Source organism: Stenella coeruleoalba (assembly GCF_951394435.1).
Source record: "Stenella coeruleoalba genome assembly, chromosome: 11".
Lineage (NCBI taxonomy): Eukaryota > Metazoa > Chordata > Mammalia > Artiodactyla > Delphinidae > Stenella > Stenella coeruleoalba.
Genome location: NC_137157.1, coordinates 7,017,027 through 7,039,640, shown reverse-complemented (window position 1 = coordinate 7,039,640; position 22,614 = coordinate 7,017,027). Strand labels below are relative to the sequence as shown.

General features: G+C 55.8%; 3 protein-coding genes across 9 annotated transcripts in view; 1 reads left to right on the top strand and 2 right to left on the bottom strand.

Moving 5' to 3' along the window:
- LOC307193970 (uncharacterized protein) overlaps positions 1–634 on the top strand; it is a 32,333-nt gene extending 31,699 nt beyond the window's left edge. The window contains exons 8-9 of one of the 2 annotated variants that reach the window (XM_079936593.1): positions 33–75; positions 421–634. In XM_079936593.1, the coding sequence (XP_079792719.1) occupies positions 33–75; positions 421–542 (165 nt within the window). In that variant the 3' untranslated portion in view covers positions 543–634. The remainder of the gene's footprint in view (positions 1–32; positions 76–420) is intronic. The other variant, XM_079936592.1, reaches the window with a different exon arrangement.
- A 1,139-nt stretch (positions 635–1,773) lies between these two features.
- Positions 1,774–7,237, bottom strand: CYP2D6 (cytochrome P450 family 2 subfamily D member 6; the record flags this gene model as incomplete). The annotated part of the gene is given in 14 exon segments (XM_079936535.1): positions 1,774–2,232; positions 2,235–2,252; positions 2,352–2,493; positions 2,958–3,131; positions 3,337–3,460; positions 3,462–3,487; positions 3,641–3,814; positions 4,221–4,360; positions 4,363–4,380; positions 4,469–4,601; positions 4,605–4,621; positions 5,276–5,447; positions 6,177–6,404; positions 7,142–7,237. Coding segments are annotated over 14 exon segments (1,620 nt in total). The 3' UTR covers positions 1,774–2,074.
- A 5,589-nt stretch (positions 7,238–12,826) lies between these two features.
- The window catches only part of TCF20 (transcription factor 20), a 166,638-nt gene continuing 156,850 nt past the window's right edge, over positions 12,827–22,614 (bottom strand). For 4 of the 6 annotated variants that reach the window (XM_079936122.1, XM_079936121.1, XM_079936118.1 and 1 more), the window contains exons 4-6: positions 19,526–19,575; positions 18,323–18,450; positions 12,827–12,955 (exon numbers count right to left, since the gene is read on the bottom strand). In XM_079936122.1, coding sequence (XP_079792248.1) covers positions 18,367–18,450; positions 19,526–19,575 — 134 coding nt within the window. In that variant the 3' untranslated portion in view covers positions 12,827–12,955; positions 18,323–18,366. Of the gene's footprint in view, positions 12,956–17,021; positions 17,878–18,322; positions 18,451–19,525; positions 19,576–22,614 lie in introns of those variants that run through there. The other 2 variants (XM_079936119.1, XM_079936120.1) reach the window with 2 other exon arrangements.

The window sequence follows — 22,614 nt, the reverse complement described above, 5'->3', positions numbered from 1 at the left end:
ATCCCACCACTGTCCCCTTTCTTCCTTCCCAGGAAAATAAAAAGGTCCAAAAGGAGATTGCTGCATATACTTCTGGTAAGACAACTGGCCCCACCTGCTGTAGCAGGGCTGCTCTCCTCTCTAAGCTCGGTGACCCTGCAGAGGCCACAGACAGCCGAGCTCCTCCCTGACCCTCCTGCCCCAGGGAGGGGAGGGAAGAAACCCAGGTAGCCGGATGCCCTGTCTTTCCTGATGAGCACCCCCTGCCTCCTGCTTCCTTCTTGGGTTGGCAGGACTTGAGGCCACTGTGCTTGGGGTGGAGGAATGCCTAGCCTTATATCAACGTTGACCTGCTTCCCTGGCACCAGAGGGTACCCTGGCCCTGGGGAAAGGTTCCTCCCAGCAAGGAACCCACAGGGCATGTCTGTTTGTGCTTTTTAGAGGCTTCTGAGGTGGACCTAATGGAGGAGAGGCCTGGGGGCTGGGTCCCCCAGCTCCTGAGGAAGCTCTGGCTGGGCTGGTCCCCAGCCTCTGACATCCCCAAGACTCAGAGCCACGAATGACAAAACATCCAATAAATCCAGAGTTGCCGCTTCTGCAGGCCTGGCTGCCTCCTTTCAGGGGCCTCAAGTTTCCACAAACTCAGTGTGTTTTCATCCACGCTCCCTGTTCCAATAAGCTGCAGGAACACCACCTCCTGCCACTAAGCCCACGACAGGGGATAAGCTGGAGACTGAACGGGGCCCTGGCTGGTCTTCTGACTCAGTGCCAAGGGAGAGGCCAAGTTCCCTGAATGCTAAGAGCTGTGGAGCTCACTGTCATGAAGGCAAAAGTGGCCTGGCTGGGGGTGGTGCTTCTGCCTTGAGTGTCTGTGGTCCCCAAGCTGTTAACCTAAATGCACCAGGAAGTCTGCTTATGACTCAGGTAAGCAGACAGTCATTAGAAGCCCTTGGGTGGTGCCTGTGCGTGCTTAGAGGCCAGAACAAACTGTCGGGGTGGTGGGCACAGGTAGACGGTGGCAGTCCCCGCCCTCAGCTAGGGCTCCAGGCTAATGAGGTCCCAGCTCCAGAGTCAGAGCAGGAAGACAGGCCCCAGCAGCCATCTGGTGCAAACTTCTCATTGGCTGAAGGGGAATAGAAGCCTGAGGTCACACAGTGTCGCAGCAGAGCGAGGACTAGAGCCAGGGTGTCCTCCTCCCAGCTCCCCACATGGCCTCCTTCTGCTCTGGCCACCCCATTGTCACATGGGTCCAAGGTTGACCCCTTCCCTAGGGCATGCCTGCGGCCCACAGGGGCTCATTCCCGGCCCCTGCCAAGCCTCCTGAGTGCCCGGCCTGACCTGGCCACTCAGAGAACAGAGCCCGGGTTGGAGCCTAGATGAGTGTCCTCCCACTCGAGCGTGGCCGTGAGTGGCAACTACTATTGGGCAGGGGCTGGGAAATGAGCATCCCTAAGGGGCAGGGAAAGGGGGCCCATCCTATCTTGGGGTGACTGAGAGTCCCAGGGAGGTGGCACACTCCTGGGCTGCCATCAGGCTTCCCAGGGAGAGCTCTGGCATCTGAAGACTGAGCTGTGGGTGCTAACCCGGCCTATTGCTTCCCAGCCATCCCTGAGTTCGCCAGCTTTGGGGGCAGCAGACTTGATGGTGCTGGCTGAGCTGCTGGCCTGTGGTGCAAACTGAGGGTGGCTGGGCCTGAAATGTGGGCATCCAGGTTGAGTGGGGCCCTCCTCATCCCCACTGGGGCCTGAAATCTCTCACCAGCCTATTCTAGTTCCTTCCAGCAGAAACCAGGACCTATTTATAGACTTTGTCACTAACCCAAGTAACCAGTATTGGGTCTCCAAGGGTGACTAGGGGGTAAGGTGTCACCTTCTGAACCTCGGTATACCCATCTCTCAAATGGGGTCAAATGCCAGGTAAGGATGGATCAGGCAGGGGTAGGGGCTGGATCTGGGGAGGCTGCTGAGGCCCCATGAGCGCCAAGGGGCTGGTCAGGGGCCCTGGGTGGGACTCAAGCCAGGTTGGAGCCACCAGACTGGTTTATTGTACATCAGGGCTACTTTTGAGGAGTGGGCTGGGGGCTTGGTGCCCACCTCTAGCAGGGCAGAGCACAGAGCTGGTAGGGGGATGGGGTCACCAGGAAGGCAAAGACACCGTGGCCACTGGGGCGGGGCTGCCCAGTGGGCACTGAGAAGCTCAAGTGCTGCAGGAGGCTGGTGAAGAAGAGGAAGCGCTCCATGCGGGCGAGGGGCTCCCAAGGCACGAGCGGCGGCCTGTGGGCGGGCATGGGGGCTCTCTGAGCCTGGGGGCCTGGGCTCGTCCCCTTCAAGACTCCCTCAGGACAGGTAAGCAACCGGGCACCCCACAGGTACCTGCTGAGAAGGGTATGAAGGCCTCCTGCTTGACGAAGCAGCCCTGGGCATCCAGGAAGTGCTGCGGGTGGAAGTGGGAGGGCTTCTTCCAGATGGTCTCGTCCTTCAGCACTGATGACAGGTTGGTGATGAGTGTCGTCCCCTGGCAGGAAATATCTGTCATGGGTGGGTCTGGACTGGGGGATGCCTGGACCCCTGCGGCCAAACACACGTGGGCACACACCCTCTGCCTGGCACACACCTGGACTCTTCAAGTAACCCTCAGCCCAAGAAGCTTCTCGGCACCCTCCCTGTCCCCATGGCAGGGTAAGTGACTTGCCTCCCATGGGTGCCCTTACTGCCACCTGTCCCTTGGTGAACGGGCTCCTCCAACACTCTGACACGCTTTAGTTTGTCTTCCCTACCCGACTACGGGCTCTGAATGGACAGGGCCAGCCCTGCCTCTGCTCTCATCCTCACTCCCACCCAGCCTGGGACATTCAGTGCCTGTGGAAATGAGGATTGGGTGGCTTGGATTGCAGTCCTGACCCCACCTGGCAATGCCCACATTGGGGCTACCAGGTGGCAGATAGTGCCGAGCTGGGGTGAGGAGAGCCGCAGGCCTACCTTTGGGATGAGGAAGCCCTGAACTTCGATGTCATGGGATGTCATGTGGGGCAGGCCCAGTGCGATGATGTCCCCAAAGCGCTGCACCTCATGGACCACGGCCATGGTGAAGGGCATGAGGGCCTGATCCCCCATCTCTGGTTGCCTCACCTGCCCTATCACCTCATCGACTTCCTGTTGGACATGTCCTGGAAAAACAAGCATCCTCATAGTGGTCAGACCCAAGGGCTGGGCCCTGACCTCCTCCTGACTCCTGTGTAGGGCTGTGCCCACTCGGAGGGGGAGGTCATTGTGACCTCTGCACAGAGCTGTTACTGGTGGCCAAACCCACCAAGCTCAGGGGCCTCAGGCTGTCCCTTTCCTCCCTCCCCCATCCCACCTGGCCCCTTGGGCTAGGCTCTCGCTGCATATCTGGGTGCAGGATCATGAGGAGGAGGGCCCAGGCCAGCGTGGCTGAGGTGGTGATCACCCCGGCAGAGAAGAGGTCAGACACCACCAGGCGTGAAGCTGCTCTCGGGGTTCCCCTTGGCCTGGGCCACGCAGGGAAGGTAAGCGCAGGGACAGAGGGAGGAAGCCTCCAAATGGCCTTCCACTCTGCTCCTGTCAGCCCAGGTGTCTGGTCATGGGGTGATACACAGGCCTGCGCTTGCCTCACGGGGCCTTCAACCCTCAACCCACCTCACCTCCACCTCATCCAAGAAGGCGTCAGTCAGGTCTCGGGGTGGCTGGGCCCAGTCCAGGGTCACCCTATGCTCGATGACCAGCTCATCAATCAGGACCATGAAGGCTCTCTGCCCCGGGAAGACCTTGGCAGCCAGCCCTGGGATACGCGGGAGCACGGGGATTGCTTCCAGCACCTGTGGGGGTCACAGCTTTGGGGCCCTGGGACCTTGTGGTGCTCAGGCTTTCATCTGGACCAGTCAGGTCCTAGCCTCCTCCAGGATGTCCCCACCATTGACCTTGTTCCTCCCTAAGTGCAGGCCTCGCCCCTCTCTCCTGGCCCTGGGCGCAGAAAGATAAACCTAAAGTCTGCATCTCATGGGTGCCGGTGCCTTCCAATGAAGGAACCCTTCCTCCCCTAAGCCCGCTGACCCTCACCCCGCCTCTCCCATCTGTGTTGTCTGTCATTTCCCCACTTCCAGGCCTTTTCCCTTGCAGTTTCCTCTCCCGGGATGCCCTTTCCTCCTCTGACCCTCTACGCAAATCCTCCTCCGGGGAGGCCCTTTGCAGGACGGAGGCCTCTATGAAGCTCCCTTCCCTCACCTGGCGCACGAAGCCAACCTCCTCCTTCAGTCCATCCTCCAATATGTCCAACAGCTTGAGGATGCGAAGGTCGCTGTACTCAAAGCGGCTCCCGAAGGTCAAGGAGGCGATCACGTTGCTCACCGCTTTATTCAGGAGGCGTTGGGGCTAAAGGGGCGTCCTGGGAGGGAACGGTGCATGTCAGGGCGTCGCCTCCATCTCCTCTTCCCCAGCCTCTTCAAACCTGTTCCCTGTCCCTCAGCACCCACCGGCCTGATCGGCGAAGGCGGCACAGAGGCACGAGGGCTCCTCGGTCACCCACTGCTCCAACGACTTCTTGCCCAGGCCGAAGTTGCGCAGGGTGGACGAGGAGAAGCGCCGCTCCTCGCGCCAGGCTTTTCCTTAGAGCGCCAGGATCACTCCTGGGGGCGGAGCGGGCACGTGGGCGTGGCTCGGGTGTGTCCCGGCCCCACCTTCTGCTAGCCCACAGCGCTGGCGGGCTCGCCGAGCCTCCTCGGCCCGCCCCTCCCGGTGCTCTGCTCACACAGCCCCGCCCCCTTTGGGGCAGGCCTCGCCCCTCCGCTCCGCCCACACCAACCTCACCCTCCCCTCCCAAACAAATCCCGCCCACTTTGACACCCCCTTCCACCTGGGGACCGGTCCCACTCTCTGCCCGCCCGCATTGCTCGCCTACTCTCCCCTGCTAGGGTCAGGTCTTGGCTCCAATTTTTACTTTGCCCACCGGGACCCCCTTTCCTCTTCGGGGAAGGTCCTGGCCCGGCCCTACCCTGCCCGCTCTGACTTTGTCCTCATTCCTGCCCACCCTGACCTCCCCTTCGTGCCCGCGATGGCCCTGGGCCGCCCTCTCTCCGTAAGGCCCCGCCCCCTGCCTCGCCCGCATTCTTCCTCCCCCGACCCTTGGCACAGACTCCTTTCTCCTCTTGCTGCCCCTTCAAATTCGCTGGCTCTTCCCTGCACCGAATGTCCGCGACCCTGCCTCCCCTTGGCCCTGCCGGTATCGGGTCACTGCTGGCCCAGTCCCCGCCGGGACGCGGTCTGCCCCCTCCTCCGCTTGCCTTCCGAGCGCGGCCCGTAACCCAGGTGCTCGTAAACTGTCGCAGGTGGGCGGTCGGAGTTGTCCTGGCTGCGGTACACCAGCGCCTCTCGCACAGGCGCCAGCCCGTTGAGCACGACGACGGGAGTCCAGACCTGCTGCAGGCTGAACACGTCCCCGAAGCGGCGCCGCAGCTGCAGGCCGAAGGTCGAGGGCGTTTGTCAAGCCCAGGCCCCGCCAGGCTGCGGGCCCAGCCTCATGGCGTGAGCCCTGCGGGAACCCTAGGCCCCTACCAGGAGCGAGGGGGTGCAAAGATTTTATCCAGTCTTGTGAGCCTGGGGGTTAATTACATCCACCACAGTCGAGGACCTCAAGTTGGATCAGACCACCCAGCTATGACTGTGCAGAGGTCACCAAAGTTGTCAATAGACCAAGTTAGCATCCCATTTTACAGGTGAAGAAACAGATTCATAGAGGTAAGCGTGAGGTCCAAGGTCTTGGACCTCATGGTGGCAAAAGATTTGAACCAGATCACTGTACCTCTCTCAACCTCGACTACCTGATTTAAATAGGGCTCAAGACCAGACTCCTCTCCCCCATTCTCGAGACCTTTCCTCCTGATTTAATCATAAGGGACTCAGGCTCACGTAATGTAAGAGCTGGCCAGCTGAATCCCCAGCCTGTTGCCAAGTCGTACTCCCCCACCCCCTGGCCTTTGCCCTCTTGGACCTTGGGCTGTTGGGAAAATCCAACTGTTCTCGGGCCCTGAACAAATGCCCTCCCTTAGGAAGCCTCTCAAATCTGCCTCCTCCTCTTGGCCCAGTTCCTTTTCCAGCCTGTGACTTCACCCACCACCCGCTGTCTGCTGCTAGGTGGGGTCCCTAAGACCTCCGCTGCCCACTTCCCACCCCCATCCTCCTTACCTGGCTAAAGCTGAGAAGTGGGTCCTGGAAGTTCACCTGCAGCAGGTTACCCAGCCCAGGCAGTGGCATGGGACCTGGTGGGTAGCGTGCGGCCCAACGTGAGTGCTGGTGCATCTGGTCCACCAAGAGCAGGAAGACGGCCACAGCCACGGCCAGGGTCACCAGTGTATCCCCAGTCAGCAGCATGGCTGCCTCAGTGGGCACTGGGCTCCTCAACACATCAGACACCTAGGACTAGCCCAGGCAGGGCACTCTCAACTGCACCTCCAGGGCTCAACCAGTCTGGGTCTTCTTTATGACAGGAGCTGAGACTGGCCTTTGCCCTCTGCCCTGAGCCAACCTGCCAGGGAGAGTGTGCTGCCAGAGGGTGCAGGGAGGGGTCGGGGAAAGTCAGGTGCACAGATGGCCACTGTCCCTCCTGCCCTCTCCACGTGCTTACAGAGGGTAGGGGGAGGACACAAGAAGTCCTCCCCTTCCCCTAGCCTGACTCCCCAGCTCTGTAAAGATTCCGAGGAAGAATCAGGGGTCTTCAGACTTGATCCTGCCACCCACCTGTCACTTTAGTCTCACACTCTCTAATGTGCTCACAGCCTCATCCCCCGAACATGTCCTTGTCCTCCCATGTATCACCTGCCTCCTCCTGAGTGGCCTTCACCTCCCAAGTTTGTTACTGGCCCTTGCCCAGCGCTGGAGGGAGGTCCTAATGACCAGAGGAACCACTGTAGGGGGATAAAGTTCTTGGTGTCCCCTCACTTCACACTAGTATACTCAACACACACACAGAGTCACACACTCAAAAACCACACTTACACACATTCACATACTGCCTACTCACATGCATATTTACACACCCACAAAGCCAGACACATTAACACGTATGTACCACTTACATGCTTGCACAGAGACCCAGCACCAAGTCCTCGGAGTTCTCAGTGGTTGCCTGGACCCAACCCACCTCCTCCCACCTCGAGGCTGCTCGCAGTGATGCTGGGGACCTTCCCCTGGCTGGCCGCTGGCTCAGCTTCCTTGGTTTCTGCCCGTTTCCGCCTGGTTGTGGCCATGACAAGTTTGAATCTGGGGATGGGGAGGCAGCAGGATTGTCTTCAGAGCTCCCTAGTCACATGACCAGCTGGTCTGATGGCCCAGAGACCCTTTCCTAAGTTTGTTACAAACTGGTCCTTGGACCTTCTAGCTCTTGTGGCCACCCAGGTGATGAATCAATCTTCTTTGTGTCTGTGCCCATTTCCTAACTTGGAGACATGTGAGGTGGGCACTTTACCTTGTTGACTGGACTGCCAGTAAGCTCAGGGTACTAGAGTGGCTTAGCATAGGCTGTGACTGTCCTCAGAGGAGTGGGCCTGCTTCCTCCTCCTTGATTTGTCCTTGAACATCAGCTGTTCAAACTCTAGAAGACAAGGGCATGGATACCAGATGGGGATGTAATTTCTTTACACCCTCACAGGCCTGCTGAGGAGCACAAAGAATGGATTCTCAGGCCTCTCCCTTTGCCGGCCTCCTCCCTCTCCATGGGTCCAGTCCACCCTGGCTCCAGCCCCACACCTTCCAATCCTGACTCTCTGGTCCCTTCAGTGGCTCCAGTCCTCGACGAAATGTGCAAACCTTGGTACCACCCTGCACCAGTGTGTGCCACCTCCAGGCTGGAATTGTGGCATTTCCTGGGTAGGGGTCAAGCCCCCTCACCCATCCCAGGGGTATATGAGGCAACCTCTCTTTCTGAAAACAGCTGTCCCCACTCCCGTACCCCGACACCCCCATTCCCTCCCTCCCATCTCACTCCCCAGCGGGGGGAGGACCAGGTTCTTCTCAGGGTGCAGGACAACACAGAGTGCTGTGGCCTTCAGGTATTGGCTTTCAACATTTGCAATCCCTGCTTGGTCTGTGAAAGCTGCTCCTCCCCTTCCAAATTCCCGCATCTCCACCCTCCTGCCAGGCCCAGGGCCAGAGGGTCTAGCTGGCTGGGGCCCGACTGGGCCTTCCTCAGTTTATCTGGCCTTTCCTGCATCTTGCCTTGACCAAGGCTTGGGTTCTGTCCCACCCTGTCTGGATGCACCCTGTGCTGGGTGCTGGGCTGGGCACGGCACTGGCAGCATGGCGGGAAGGCGATGGTGGGCCCCTGCTTCAAGGTGCTCATGACCAAGAGGAGTGGGAGCCAGAGAGCTAACCATCAGGCCAGCAGTGCAGGGATTGCGTTGAGGGTTGTGGGGACATTGCCCCAGGCTGGAGCACACTTTCCGGGAAAACTTCCCAGAGGACTTCGGCTGGCTTGGCTCTGCAAGCCAAGGTGACCTGGCAGTGGGACTAAAGCACCAATGCAAAACAGCAGGACGGGGGCAATTTGAGGCTGGGGCTTTGCAAGGTCCGGCAGAGGACTGGATTGTGGGAAACCGGGGTTCCTGGGCCTCAAAGAGGCAGGGAGACCAGTTTTGAGGCCACTCAAAAGACTGAGAGGGTAAGACCCATGGGCACCCTGGGGTCTTCTCAGATCTAGCCTGTGGTCTTTCATCGGGGCTCAGCCAGAGAATCAGGTGGTGTTAGTCGGGCTGGCAGGATGGTCTATCACAGGTTTGTCACAGTGGCCCTCGATAAATTGCATCTCCCTTTTGTTTTGGATGTGTCACGCCCTCCCCAAACAGTCACTCTAATGGACATACGAAGGGCAGTGACAGACATGCCTGTAATTCAGGCAGTGCCCTCCCGTTACTGGGCGCCTATTGTCCAGGACAGGCCTTGAGGAAAACCTGTGATCGTGAGGCCAACGGCCTTTTTCAATCATTGTGCACACTCACATGCCGGGCACTGCTGTTCACTCCCCATCCTCCCCACACCCTGTAAGGTAGGTGGCTTTATGGTCCCCAAGGCACTGGAGTCTCAGGGATCACGGGGTCAAAGTCACAGAGCACCATTATGGTCTATCTCAAAACTCATGCTCTGAGCCACCGCTCTACCGTGGACTTCTATGAGGGCCAGCATTTAAGTTACTGAAATTTGTTATTTTAGAAACATACTCAGCCTGCCCTTGCTGGTTTCTGCTCTGGTGAAGCTGCTGGTGCTAGAGGGATGAGCCCCCCCCCATTCTCTCCCGTCCCCCAATCTCCGTGTCACACGTGTTCGCCCGCGCAGGGAAGGCCCAACTGGACACTGCGACCTGAGACTGAGTCCTGGGTGACGTCCGCAAGATGACGGACCAGAAATCGCCAGGCCCTGGGGCCCCCAAGCACGGAGACCCAGCCGTGGGACTCCAACGCGATGCGGAGCAAGCCCCTTGGAGAGAGCTCTAGAAAGCAAGTAGGGAGCTGCAGCGCCCAGAGAGGGCGCTGTAAAGTTGGTGGCAGTTGGCTCGCTATACCCCCCCCCCCCCACGGGCAAGGCCAAGCCCGCGGAAGAAACCCCTCAATTCCCGCTCCTCCCGGGGGACAGAAGTGGGAGCTGGCATCTGACTCGCGGTACTGCCCTCCCGGGCCCCGCTGGGATGCAGGTGGAGGGCCGGCCCGGCAGCCGCCGGCTAGGGGGGGGGGGGGGGGGGCGTGGTCGGGGAGCGCCACGGGCGAGCGAGCGAGCCAGCGGTCTTGGGCGGGGGGGGGGGGGGGGGGGGGGGGGGCGGGTAATGGCCGGCCCTTCCCGTAGTTTTCCGGGAACAGGGCTTCGGCTGGACAAGATGAAAAAGTTCCGGAGCTCGGCTGCGCAACAATATGAATATGCCTCACACTACCGAACAGTACACTTACCGGTTAAGATGGTAGTTTTGCTGTGTTTTTAAACCACGGCGTAAAAATTACTTTAAAATAATACATCACCACTGCACACCGATTAGAGTGGTCAATATCCAGAACACTGAGAACACCGAATGCTGACCAGGATGTGGAGCAGCAGGAAGTCTCATTCACTGCAGGGGAGAGAATGTAAGATGGCACGGCCGTTCCTTACAAAAACACCTGTACCTGTACACTGACGTTTACAGCAGTTTTATTCATAATTGCCAAAACTTGGAGAAACCAAGATGTCTTTCAGTAGGTGAATGGATAAACTGTGGTATGTCCAGGCAACAGAATATTCTTCAGCACTAAAAAAGAAATGAGCTGTCAAGCCATGTAAAGAGGAGCCTTGCATGGAGGAGGAACCTTCAAGGCCTATTAACCAAACGAAAGAAACCAATCTGAAAAGGCTACATACTGTGTAACTCCAACTATATGACATTCTGGAAAAGGCAAAAACTATGGAGGCAGTAAACAATCAGTGGTTGCCAGGGCTCAGGGAGGGAGGGATGAAGAGGGGGAGCACAGAGAATTTTTAGGGCAGTGAAACTACTCTGCATGATACTATAATGGTGGATACATGTCACTAACCGTTTGTCCAAACCCACAGAATGTACACCACCAAGAGTGGACCCTAACGTAAACTATGGGCTCTGGGTGACAATGATGTGGCAATGGAAGTTCTTACCAGTCATAAAGAAAAAGCACCACTTTGGTGGGTAACGCTGATACTGGGGGAGGCTGTGCACCTGTGTGGGGGCAGAGCATATGAGGGAAACCGCCGTACCTTTTGCTTTACACTATGAACCTCAAGCTACTCTAGAAAATAAAGTCTGTTAAAAAATACAGAGAGCTCAAAAGTGGCAGGAGTTGAAATGCACATGAACAGCTGAGGCTTCCTGCAGAACTGGGAAAGCTAGAGTCAGGAGTGGAGCCTGGAACAGGGCCACTCCCCAGTTAACCGTCATTTCAGTAGCCAGTTTGAGGAACCATCAAAAGTGCCTTACTCAGAGTATCATCAGCAAGTCAAAAGAGGACAGAAGAACAAAAGGCAAAATGATGAAGAACCATTTGCTGTCAGGAAAATATTTTCCTTAAGATGCATATCTTCCAAGTTTTGTGGCTTAGTTCTCAACACCTGAAATCTATCAATTTCATTTGAACTGTGTTAATGCCAAGTCAAGACCAGATGGGAAGCCAAGGAGCTCAAAAAGCTGTCATTTCTATGCAGGTTCCGTGGCCGACACAGCACACCCACCCACACAGCTCCATCCTGGCCGAGCAAAATTATAAATGGACCGCACTGCTTGATGTAGCTATTATAACAAAATTAATCTGCCATTTCTGCAGCCTCAAATTGATGAGCACACAAGAACTCATTTATAACTGCTTATTTCTACTTCACAACATTCCTTCCAGTATTACTGTTCTCTAAAAATAAAGTCCGTTAACATTGTATTATTTTTTAATAACCTTTAAAATTAATGTTGATTGGAAATATGTCCTCATATCAACTTAAGCAATCTGGCCATCCCCATACGTGGCTGAGTTCCACCCTCGAGGGTGAGTGGCAGGAGTCCTCGGTTTGTTTCATGCCAGGCTCTGCTGCAAGGCCTGCAGGAGGCCAGGACGGCTGGACCAGTGAGCTGGCAGCCGCCCCTGCAGCAGAACCAGAGCCACCCTGGGGACTGGGATGGGAGGAGAAAAGAGACGCGTTTGCTTTAAACAAAAAAAGAAACAAGGTTAAAATGAAGTTTATTATTTTTTTTGATTTTTTTGTTTTGTTTTTTAAATAAAACTGTTTGTGAAACAGCTATTTTATCCCCACGGCAGAGTGACCCCTGAAAGATGCACTAACCCCTTCTTAAGGCCTTAACAAGATTTTTTTTGTACTTTTTTCTTTTTTTAAAACTCAGATATTTAAAAACTGTACAATTTACAAAACAAAACAAAACAATACAACATAAAGAATCATGTAGCATGGGGCTGCTCAACCGACAGGCCCCCTTTTCCTTTATAAAAATGAAAGCAAAAGAAAAAAGGGTGGAGTGGGTGTTCCTGGTCAGCTTACCTCACATGATCATACCTGACACTGTCCCTCCCTGTGTCCGCTCCTACAGCTTAGGTTTCCGTCCCGTCTGTCCTGGGGGTCAGGGCACAGCTGCCTGAAACATGCCCAGAGGCGGCCATCCCTTGACCCTGCCGGCTGAGCCACTTAGTGGGATGCTTGGGGCTCTCACCGGCCACAGTGACCCAGGACGCAGCTGTGACCTTGGAGCTTGTGCCAATTTCACCCCCCCCAAAAGATAAAAATCTTAAAAATAATAAATAAATAGTGTTTCTGGAAATGAAAAAATTTATTTTTGTGTTTAAACATCATTCTCCCACTCTTGAAAACACGGACCATCCCCGCTTCCCTCCCCCTTGACCTTCCCACTTTGAGACAAATTACTGACAATAGAATAGTTCGGTGTGGTTTGTTTGCTCTTCCAACCCCGGGTCTAGAATCTCTGAATTGTGTAAGTTGGGCTAAGGATCTAAGTCAGCCCTGTCCTTGTGAGATGAGAGTTTGTTCAGTTCAATTTCACATTTAAATTTCACTGTTATTGGAACAAATTTGGAATTCTTAAGCTAGATAATTTTAAAATAGAATCAAAAGGGATAGCGCACCTTTCATTTAAACAGTCTTTCCAGACTAAAAATAGATTTATATATATATATTTTATCCCTCCCTCTTTTAATTCCCCCCACCCTTTCCCATCATCCCCCCTCCCCCCACCCCCCACATTGTCACTATGGAGATTGTGTCCATGGAAACAGCCATTCCAACTTCTTGGGTCTTTCTTTCCTGTGGTGTCACCAGTTTGAGAGTGATGTAAGAACTTAGGAAGGAAGTGCTGGCACGGGCAGGCACGCGGGGTGGGGCGGGGTGGGGTGTGGCTGCACAGGAGGACCATTTCCATTCCATCACAAGGGTCCACCACCTTCTCATCTCCACAGTCTCACCTGCAAGACAAGCAGACACTGGGTGCTGGGAAACCCCGTGTGGTGCTGTAGCCAACAGCCCCTGCTCCGTGGCGGCACCGGGGTAGGGGGACTCTGCAGGGTCCAGCAGCTGCAGAACCCCTGTGAACACACTGCTCACACTGCAGACACCCAAGACCAATGGCGGAGCCAGTCGTGTGGCTCTGGGCCTGAAACAGGGTAAAGGCAGCAATGACCCGGCCAGCTGCGCCAGGAACGGACTCTGAGTGCCCTGTCCCGGGTGTGTGGAAGGAACCGAGACCAGGAGAGAGTTCTCTGACCCGCCAGGTGGGGCTGCCTGGAGTGGAGTGGCTCTCAGGGCGACCCCTTGCTTAGGACCCCACCATCTGGGGCCTGCAGCTGGGCTGGGCTTGGCACTTGGTGGCAGGGACCAGTCCTCACAGAGGTGGCTGAGTACCCAGCCAGTCTGTGGAAGAACCGGCTCAGGACCACGTGAAGGCTGCCTCCAGTCACAGGCAGCTCTTTACATCTAACAGCGAACACTCCACCCAAGAGCTCTGACGGAAGGCAGGTCTCAGCTCATCCTCTGAGGCTCCCCAGGCCCTGCCACTGGCGTCTCTCCTTCCAGCCCAGGCTCCAGGCTCAGGAAGACTATCCTGGTGATCACATGGGGTACGTGGGGTTGTATCAAGGGCCTCCTCAGAATGCTTCGCGGGCCATTCATTACATGTGCAAAGATCTCAGAGAGACACAGCAGTTTCCAAGGAATTCAGTCCAGAAAAATTACACCAGAAGCCAAGAGTGGTGGCACCCTCACCTTTCTGCCAATCACAGCACTCTTGGAAAGAGAGAGAGAGAGAGAGAGAGAGAGAGAGAGAGAGAGAGAGAGAGAGAGAGAGAGAGAGAGAGTCTGTGTGTGTGTGTGTGTGTGTGTGTGTGTGTGTGTCCCTCCTCCAACCAATAAACCTCAAGAAAACCCAGACACCACTATCCCCTTTTCTGCTTCCATAAAACTTACTAATATGCAAAATACTTAAGACTGGTCTGTGTGCATGAGCCATAAAGAGATTCCTAACTGCTTGACAGAAAACATGAATAAACAGGAAGAGACTCACAGAGACAGCAGGACAATGTCGCCACCCTCAGGTACAAGCAAACCCCGGGAATCCAGCTGGAGGCCCTGGGGACGTGGGCCAGTGGCTGAGCCATCCTCAGGACGTCCCCGGCCACAGTGTGGCTTCCCCGGCACTGATGGTGGCTCTGGCCCCACCTATGTGGTCCATGCTTCCCCCTCCCCCAGCACGGACACTCTCCACTCCTCACTCTGGTTTCCTGAGGCTAAGGCTGCCAGGAAGGCGGGGAGAAGCAAGCAGCCTTCTCAGGTGAGGACAGAGGACAGGTGCCATGCATATCCTGCAAAGCTCTGCTGGTGGAGGGAGGGACAGGGCAGGGTGTGCCCTCTCCCCAGTGCTTGGCACAGTCTTGGGCCTGCACCCCTATCCTGCTCATTACTCACAACAGCAGGCCCCAGCCCAGCGCCCATCTTCAGAATGAAGGCTGTCTCAGCACCAGGGTCTGCCCGGCCGGTGGGCTGTGCACGCTGCTGACCCTGGGCTCCTCCCCTGGTGCCACAGGGGGACCTGGTGGTCCAGGCAGCCTCGGCCCTTCCGCACCTCCCACCTGGGGCTTTGCCTTCCAGCCTTCCCAGCAGGGACCTTCCCCAGGGTCTGATATTAGACTGGCCCAAACACATGATACCCTGAATGTAATGGGACCCTAACTTCTCAGTTGCTCCTCAAAACTGTTCCTTCAGTAGGGAGAATGGGAAGAAAATTCTTTAAGCATCGAGTAGGGGCCAGGCACTATGCTAGGAGCTTTACAGACATTATTTCACAGTAACACTGAGAGGCCTGACCCCCATATCTTGGAGATGAGGCAGCTGAGGGAGGTGACACATGTGGCCCAAGGCCACGTGGCTGGTTAGAAGTGGGACTGGGGCTCCCATCCAGCAAAGCTCCTCTGCTTGGGCCCCAGGGACTCTGCCTGCGAGCCTCCATTGTTGTGGGCCCCATCCAAACGCACAGGACATGGCTGAGAAGGCAGCACCCCAGGCAGGGCCACGGAGCAGGCGCGGAGCTGCTGCGCCAGTGAGCGAGCGGGCGGCCCTCTGTGCTGAGGACCTGCACGCTTCTCCGTAAAAAGGCAACTGCACGTTCAGCTGCCGGCGATCGGGACTTCATGCTGGGCCAAAGCCTTCCAACACCCCTGCCCTCGTCACCCTCCTTCCTGCTGCCCTTCAGCTTCACCTCCGTGGCCTGAACCTGGGCCGGGTCAGTCTGTCCTCCAAATCCTCCCGCGTCTGACACCAAGCTGCCCTCTCCACCTGCGGCTTGGCGGCACCCCCTCAGCCCCACGGGACCTGGCCAGGGTGTGGAGGGCAGCCTCGTCCTCAACCTGTACCCACCCGGGCGCCGTCAGGTCAGCACTCTCCTCCCTGGGCTGCAGGTGCTCCTCTATTTAACACGGCTGTCCGCCCTGCGAGGAGAGGGACTGCCGTGTGCCCCCTCGGGCCAGCGCACGACGGGACAGAGACAGCGGTCCCTGCGGACCGGGCAGGCAGTCTAGTGGAGATGCAGACGATACGTGAACACACAAATGACTTGAGATTGTGGTGATGCCAGGAAGGCTGCAGAGTGGGGACAAGGGGACTTGGAAGGCTGCCGTGAGGAAGTGACACTGAAGCTGAGACCCAGAGAAGAGACGGAGGCACAGTGCTCCAGCGCAGGGAGCTAAGCGCGAGCACAAAGCTCCGCGGGAGGAAGCTCAGAGGAGCCGAAGGAGCCTCGCTGGAGACTCCAGGGGCCCTCAGAGGCGTGCTGGGCAGTCTGGACTTAATCCTACCAGGGATGGGAACCTCTGAAGCTGCAGTTGTGGGAGGCAGTGAGGGGCTGCCGGGGCTGGGGTGGGAGGGAAGGGGAGCCCCGGGACATGACGCTCTTCACACGCAGGCCGGCTGTGTGACATTCCGACCACAGAAGCTGCTCGGGAAGGCCCAGCTCCAGGGCAGGGAGGCTGCTGTGTGCAGCTGGCACCCAGGACAAGGCAGCAGATGGATGGAGGATACTGCTTCCTGCCCACTGGATCGGGAGACCTGGGGGGTGGGGTCTCCTTGTTTACTCAGATGAGAATGGAAGATGGCAGGGGGGATGTTCCGCGGTCAGAGCCCTGCCCACTCGCTGCCCTGAGCCAGGGAGGCTTCAGCACGGGGAGAGGGCAGCACAGGCCGGCCACACGGCTCCATCATCCACAGAGCCGGGAGGAGGGGGCCCACTGACAGCTGCCCGAGGACCTGTCCTCTGTGGCACTGCTGGCCTGGTGAGGGACAAGCACCAGGTATCTCACGTGGTGGCAGGAGATTAGAACTCACGTCTCCTTGCCCCAGCCCTGGGGTTTTCTGCCAGACAGGGCAGATGTAGGGTCTGGTTTGCAGTTCTGAACCTCCTGCTCCTCCTGGGCATGGCTGAGGGCAGTGCACCCAGCATTTGCTGACACCGCACCCCAGGCCAGGCTGCGCCGGGCATGGTGGAGGCATTTCTTAACTGAATCCTCACAAGGTTGGCCACTGCTATCCCTCTTTTTTCAGAAGGAAAACAAGCACAGAGACATTAAGTGGCCTGAGCCTGGTCACACAGCACTTTCCACACTGCTCTGGGTGAGAAAGTGGGGCGCCACGAACCGGAACTCACATGTACAATCACTGTCCCAGAGCCCAAGAATGAGCAGAGAGAAAAGTGATGATGAACAAAATTAAAACTTCCAAGAGGAGATTTGCCCACCAGGCCCAGGGCCCAGAGTTCTTCTTTTTCTCAAACATGGGCTGGGATTCCAGGACAGGAACAAAAGGCACTGAGTAACCAATGGTTCTCTCCCTAACTGGCTCTTCCTGGACACTTCCAGGAACATTCCACGTGGCCTCCTATATAACCCAGCCCTAGCCACCGGGGCCAGGAAGGTGGCAGAGCCCCCTAGACACAGTAGAAGGGCCAACAGAAACATTCTTGAAAACCACCCAGACTGCTGCTTGCCCTGAGGGTCAGTGGACCCCGCGGGTTCTAGAAGTGCACGGGGCTCCGTGTGATGACCCACCCTCCCGCCCTGCTCCGCTCCCTCCACTCCCAGCCCTACTCCCTGGAAGAGCAAGACAGAAAAGTGTGAGTGCAAAGTCCTCACTCAACAGCCCCTCAGGAAGCACTGTAACCCCCACCGGCCCCAGACACTCAGCACTCAGCACAGGGGCCTTCTCTGGAGGTCAGTACCGGGACCCACCTAAGAAACAGACGACTTCCCAGATGAAAACTGCCACATTCTGAGGTGAATTCTGTTTCTTCCTCAAAGTACTGTTAGGCATTCCAGAGAAAGGCAGACACCCCCCACCCCGACTTGTAACAAGGGGGAGGGGACATTCCACAGAGACTCAGGCACATGGGCTTGCTGTCCCAGAGAGCCAGGCCTAGCACACCTGTGTGGGTCTCAGCCGTCTGGAGTAAACACAGACGCCCTCACTTGCAGAGAAATAATCCCTTAACGAACAGTTCTGAGACACTAGACTAGCCCCCCACCCCATCCTGTAGAAGCAAGTGCCCCAAGTTACATTTTGTTTTTTCTTCTCATGATCTGTTTTGCTCAGTGAGGACGGGGCGGGTGAGGAAGGCAATGGGAGCACTGCAGGCCTGCTGCTTCTAGAGACCCAAGTCCCATAATCCTGCTCTCACAGGCACATGCTGCCAGCCCAGACCACGAGCCCCCAGACACACTCACAAAAAGCACAACTCAACCTCCTGAGATTTTTAAAAGTAAAGTTAAACGGGATGCTAAAGTCTACTAAATCGTTGAGGGGATTTTCCTTCCCTTTGTACTTCTAGGAAAAGGAATCCTTCATAGACCTGGGGGAAAAAAAAGATTTCAAAAAACAAAACTTGGGGTATTTTTTGTTTTTCAAAGGAGAACCCATCATAAGCTTTAGAGATGTTAAGTAAATTAAGAAGAGGCCTCTGGCAAGAAGCCTTTCTGAGACAGGGCAAGAGTGAGGGCTGCCAGCAGGAGAGCCACCCCCCCAGAGGCTCTGTCCCGAAGCCAGCTGCGTTCTGCCCCTGGGGACTCCACACACAAGGCCTGAACCCCGGCGGAGGATGGGACCAATTTAAAGCCCCACGCCACCTTTCCACACGTATTCTGGGGAGCTGAGCAACAGATGGAAAGACATGGTATCCACCTGGCGCTGGCAGTCCACGCGATTAAATGCTGGTGGGGCAGCCTGGCCTGGGGTGAGCAGGAGGCAGCGGCCCGACACCCCCTTGCAGTCTGGCAGGGGCGGCGGCCCCGACTCACCTGTGCTTGCTGTACTTTCCATTCCCACGAGCACACTGCCCCCCTCACCCCCGCTCCGACTGCTCTGTGCTGAGGCTGCCTTTCGCTGTCTTGTTCTGCAAGGCGGGGAGAGGGCACGGGAGGGGAGGCTGACGCCGGCAAAGCCAAGGAGACAGGACAGGAGGGACAGAGAACGAGCGTGGGGGTCAGGGCAGGCGGAGGTGAGGAGAGGAACGCACATGGAAAAGGAAAGAAAAAGCAGAGTCAGTGCTGAGTGACAAACAGGAGATACTCAGACAGGGTCTTCTGAGGTAAACTGTGACCATTAAAAAAGAGAAGTTTTTAAAAATAAAAACATGTAAATTAAGTAAAAAATGGGAGAGAAAATTGTAAGATCCTATGATCCATATTGGAAAATAATTGTTAAAGAAAAGCATAAGTAAGCATCTTTCAGAAGCACTTTGAGGGCAGACCTGTCAGGGCGACCTCTTTCTAGTACTTTCTGGCCCCACTTAGAGACTGAAGACCGTGAGCACCAGTGGCCACCAGGGGTCAGTGTGACCTCAGCTGGAGGAGAGCCGCCGCTGCAGGGACTGCCAGGTGGCGGGTCTCCACCATCCCAGTCCTTCCCTGGGGTCCCTTTCTCCACGCCCTCCCGTCTCCACACACGCATGTGGTGTCTTGGAAACAGGCCATTCACACACACCCCCGCCCCCATCTTCGTTCCTTTCCTAAATTTAAGAGGTGACCAAGAGACCACCTCCTCAATCAGCTGCAGGCACCACTGGCTGCTTCGGCTGAAGTAAAACCTGGAGGAGACTGTGAGTTTCCCCAAAAGCCTGGAGTCAACTCTCTTTAGCCTGGGAAGACACCTCTGCTTATGTACCTAGACCTACAGCCAATCTCACCTCACGCCAATCTGTGATCTGGGGTTCCACTCAACTGCGGGGGAAACCAGGAGTTTTGTGTGTTTCTCTTCCAATTTCTCTTAACAAACACCTTTCTCCCCAGCTGCGCCACCCCATGGGTGCTGACCCCACGCCACAGGGCTCCCTCCCATTTGCATCTCGGCCCTCCCGGGGCCAGGAGTGCTCGGCAGCCCGGGCCCTGGTGGTGTGGCCGTGACCCTGCAATGTCTGGTCTCCAGGTCTTTCAGGAGGAGCCCCGCCGCCACCCCCAAGTCCTGCGGGGAGGGGAGCACAGGCTCTGCAGGCTCTGACTCACCTTGTGCTTGGGGCACCTCACCGAGAAGTTCTCCTCATGGAGCAAACAATCTGCAAGAGAGAAGGGGACAGTCAGGACGAGCCTGGCGTGCGGCACAGCCTGCGGGGCGTGGGGCCACGCTGGCCAGGGCAGACAGGGTCACACATGGCGATAAGAGGTCTCCACACTATGATTTCTAATAGGAAACCACGCAAGACACCCCCAAATAAGCTATGGCACCTCAACATGGTGGAATGTCAGTCCAACATGAAACGTTTCAGAATAGTGAACACGATGCAAATTGCTCAAAAAACCAGGATACATAAATGTACAAGTACAATCCCAATTTTACCAAAATATTTTATATGCATAAAAAAGGACAAAGGAAATCTACCAAAATATGACAGTGATTCTCTTTGGATAGTAATATTATAGGTGATTTTAATTTTCTTTATTTTTTCTGTATTTCCATGATCATATCCTATTATTCTAATCATCAGAAACAATCTCTAATAAGTGTTATTGTTAAAATTCCTTATCTTAGGCTAAGGCCATTCCACAGGCCCACGCCAAAGCTTCCTTGTGAAAACACTTTGAATCTGGAGGCATCTTTTCTCCTCTGTGGAGAGTCACAGGTCAGAGACAGCAAGGAGGCCAGGCCCGTGAGCCCCGCTGCCACCCTTGCCCCACACACAACCCACGGACACACTGCAGAAGGTCCATAATCCCTGCTAAATGCTTCAGAGAAATGTGAAATCCCACGAGGGGGCGATTAATCCTTGGAGGAAAATCACTCATTCCAACTGTTAACACGGTGGTGACACATCCTCCATGATGGCAAGGACGCGCACCTGCCTCCAGGGGCGTTGTGCTCTGCGGCACCAGCGTCGTGCGCGGAGCAGGGCGAGGAAAGCGACTTAACGAGCTCACTCTGCACACCACAGCTCCTGAAGACCGACAGCCAGGTCACTGGTGCGAGACGCAGTGGCCGAATGTTAATAAATATTGATCACACATTCTCAGAGAGCGCCCAGGCACCAAGGCGGGAGGCGGCCGTGGTACTTAGCCTTGTTAAATTTACAATTTAACTCAGGTTTAAAGTGAGGTCCAGATTAGCGGCCTGTGTACCCACAGATTTCAAGTGAAACAGTAGTAAGCAACGGAGCACACAAATGGAAACTTTTGAGGTCCTCTATAATCTTAAATAAATAAAGACCCTTTCACAATTCGGCTAAGCCACCTCCCCTTCTGGAGTCCTAGAATCTCTAGGGTCAGACGGGTTTGGTCTTCACAGTTCCCGGGGCAAGCCTCGGGGCATGAGAAACAGCAAGTCCTGCTAACCTTTGCATCCCTATCCCCTCCCCCCTCCAAGCAAAGAGCGCGGCAGTAAATGAAATGTGTTAATTTAAAACCCACAAGTACACGGTGTGACCGAGGCTCCTGCTGCTCCAATCTGCCAGAGAGCTCACGAACAGCGGGAGACGGACAGCTGGAGCTCCAGGGAAGCACCTTCTCCTTACCTGGGCTGTGGCAGCAGCGCATGCTGGCAGAGTCTATAGTTTGGGCCAAAGAGAAACAGCACAGGCCACGCGGTGGGGAAAGACCACGCTTACACCACAGGGGTTTACAGAAATAAGGAGGGGGGCCGTGTTAGCTGGAAAAGATGCCATCAGAAAGGTAGAGGTGGCTCGGGTCCCCTCACTGCCACGAAACTGTGACCAGCTGTGATGGACCATTAGTAAAACATGCTTAAAGTTAGGAAACATGTTCCCTCAAAGTTAAAAAGAAGAAATAAAACAATGTAAGTAAACACTAAAGGCAACTTGGAACTAATGCCAGGTACTTCTGGGAATGGAAGTCTCCGAAACGAATCTACGAGACGGGGTGCACCTTTTGGCTAGGCCTCCCGAACAGGCAGCGGCTGTCCCCATTCTCGTCATGTCCACCGGCCATCAGGAACTGCACTTCCTGTTCCTGGCAGGGTGAGAACCACAGCTGGAGGGCTTAGACACCTGCAAGGGGCCAGCGAGCCTCTCCTGGGCTGCCTCCAGCCAGGCTCTGCTGGGGAAGAGCCAAGAGTGGCAGGAAGTGCAGTAAAAGCTCTCCTGAGGGCTCTGGACAGGCGCCTGGCCCCACACTGCCGGCCCGCCAGCCTCTCGTTTGATTCCTTTAAGCCCCTGGCAACACCCCGCACTGTGCAGAGGGCCTGGTCAGCACTTCCCCACAGTGAGGTCAGAGTCAATGGCTGGATCATCACGCAGGCTGGAAGAGACTCACCAGGTTGTCTAGTCGGCAGGGTGGCTTCCAGACACAAACAGCAGCACCCCAGAACAGTGTTCCACTTTGAGTCCTCTCTTTGGGCTTAAAGGCAGAGGACTCTGCTGAGCTCCTCATAACAAGCTATGTGGAGCTTCAGATACCCACATGCACCCGTATATACCCCATGCTGAGGATGGTGAGCCCGGGAAGGGAGAAGACGAAAGGATGTCTAGCGTCCTTTGGATCTGCCAGGCCCCGACAGTCTCCAACTCAGCTACAATCTCCTCAGAGCTACGCTTAGTACTCATAATGGCAAAATCCAGGCTGGGACTCAGGGACCCACCAGCCTCACCCCACCTCGCTGAGAGGCAGCCTCAGCTCCTGGGGCCGAAGGAGGGGAATAAGAAGGCGGGAGCAAGGCCCTGGGATGCAGAGAGCTCCTCTCCAGGGAGAGGCCAGACCACCAGTTCTTTCGTAGGACCCATCTGGGGCTCTGAACCCACTGCTGCAAGATCAAAGTCAGCAGCGGAGAGAGCAGCTTTAAAATGCTGCTGGAAGGGTGGCTACAGAAGTGAAATTCCCAGCTGTGCTTCCTCATGAGGGTAAAAGAAAAAGCCCCTCTAGGCAAGATTCTATATGCACAGTGGGATTATAAATGAGCTACCACAGCTCTTTTTTCCTTTGGTATTAATTGTTGTGGCTTATTGCATTAAATACATTAAATCTTTTTTTTTTTTTTAAACAGCACTCATGTTCTTATTACTGCACTCTCCCACCTGGAGACAAATCCTATGCCTGTGACATAACAAGCAGCACAACAGAGCAAACTGTGATGTCACAAATGTGCAATC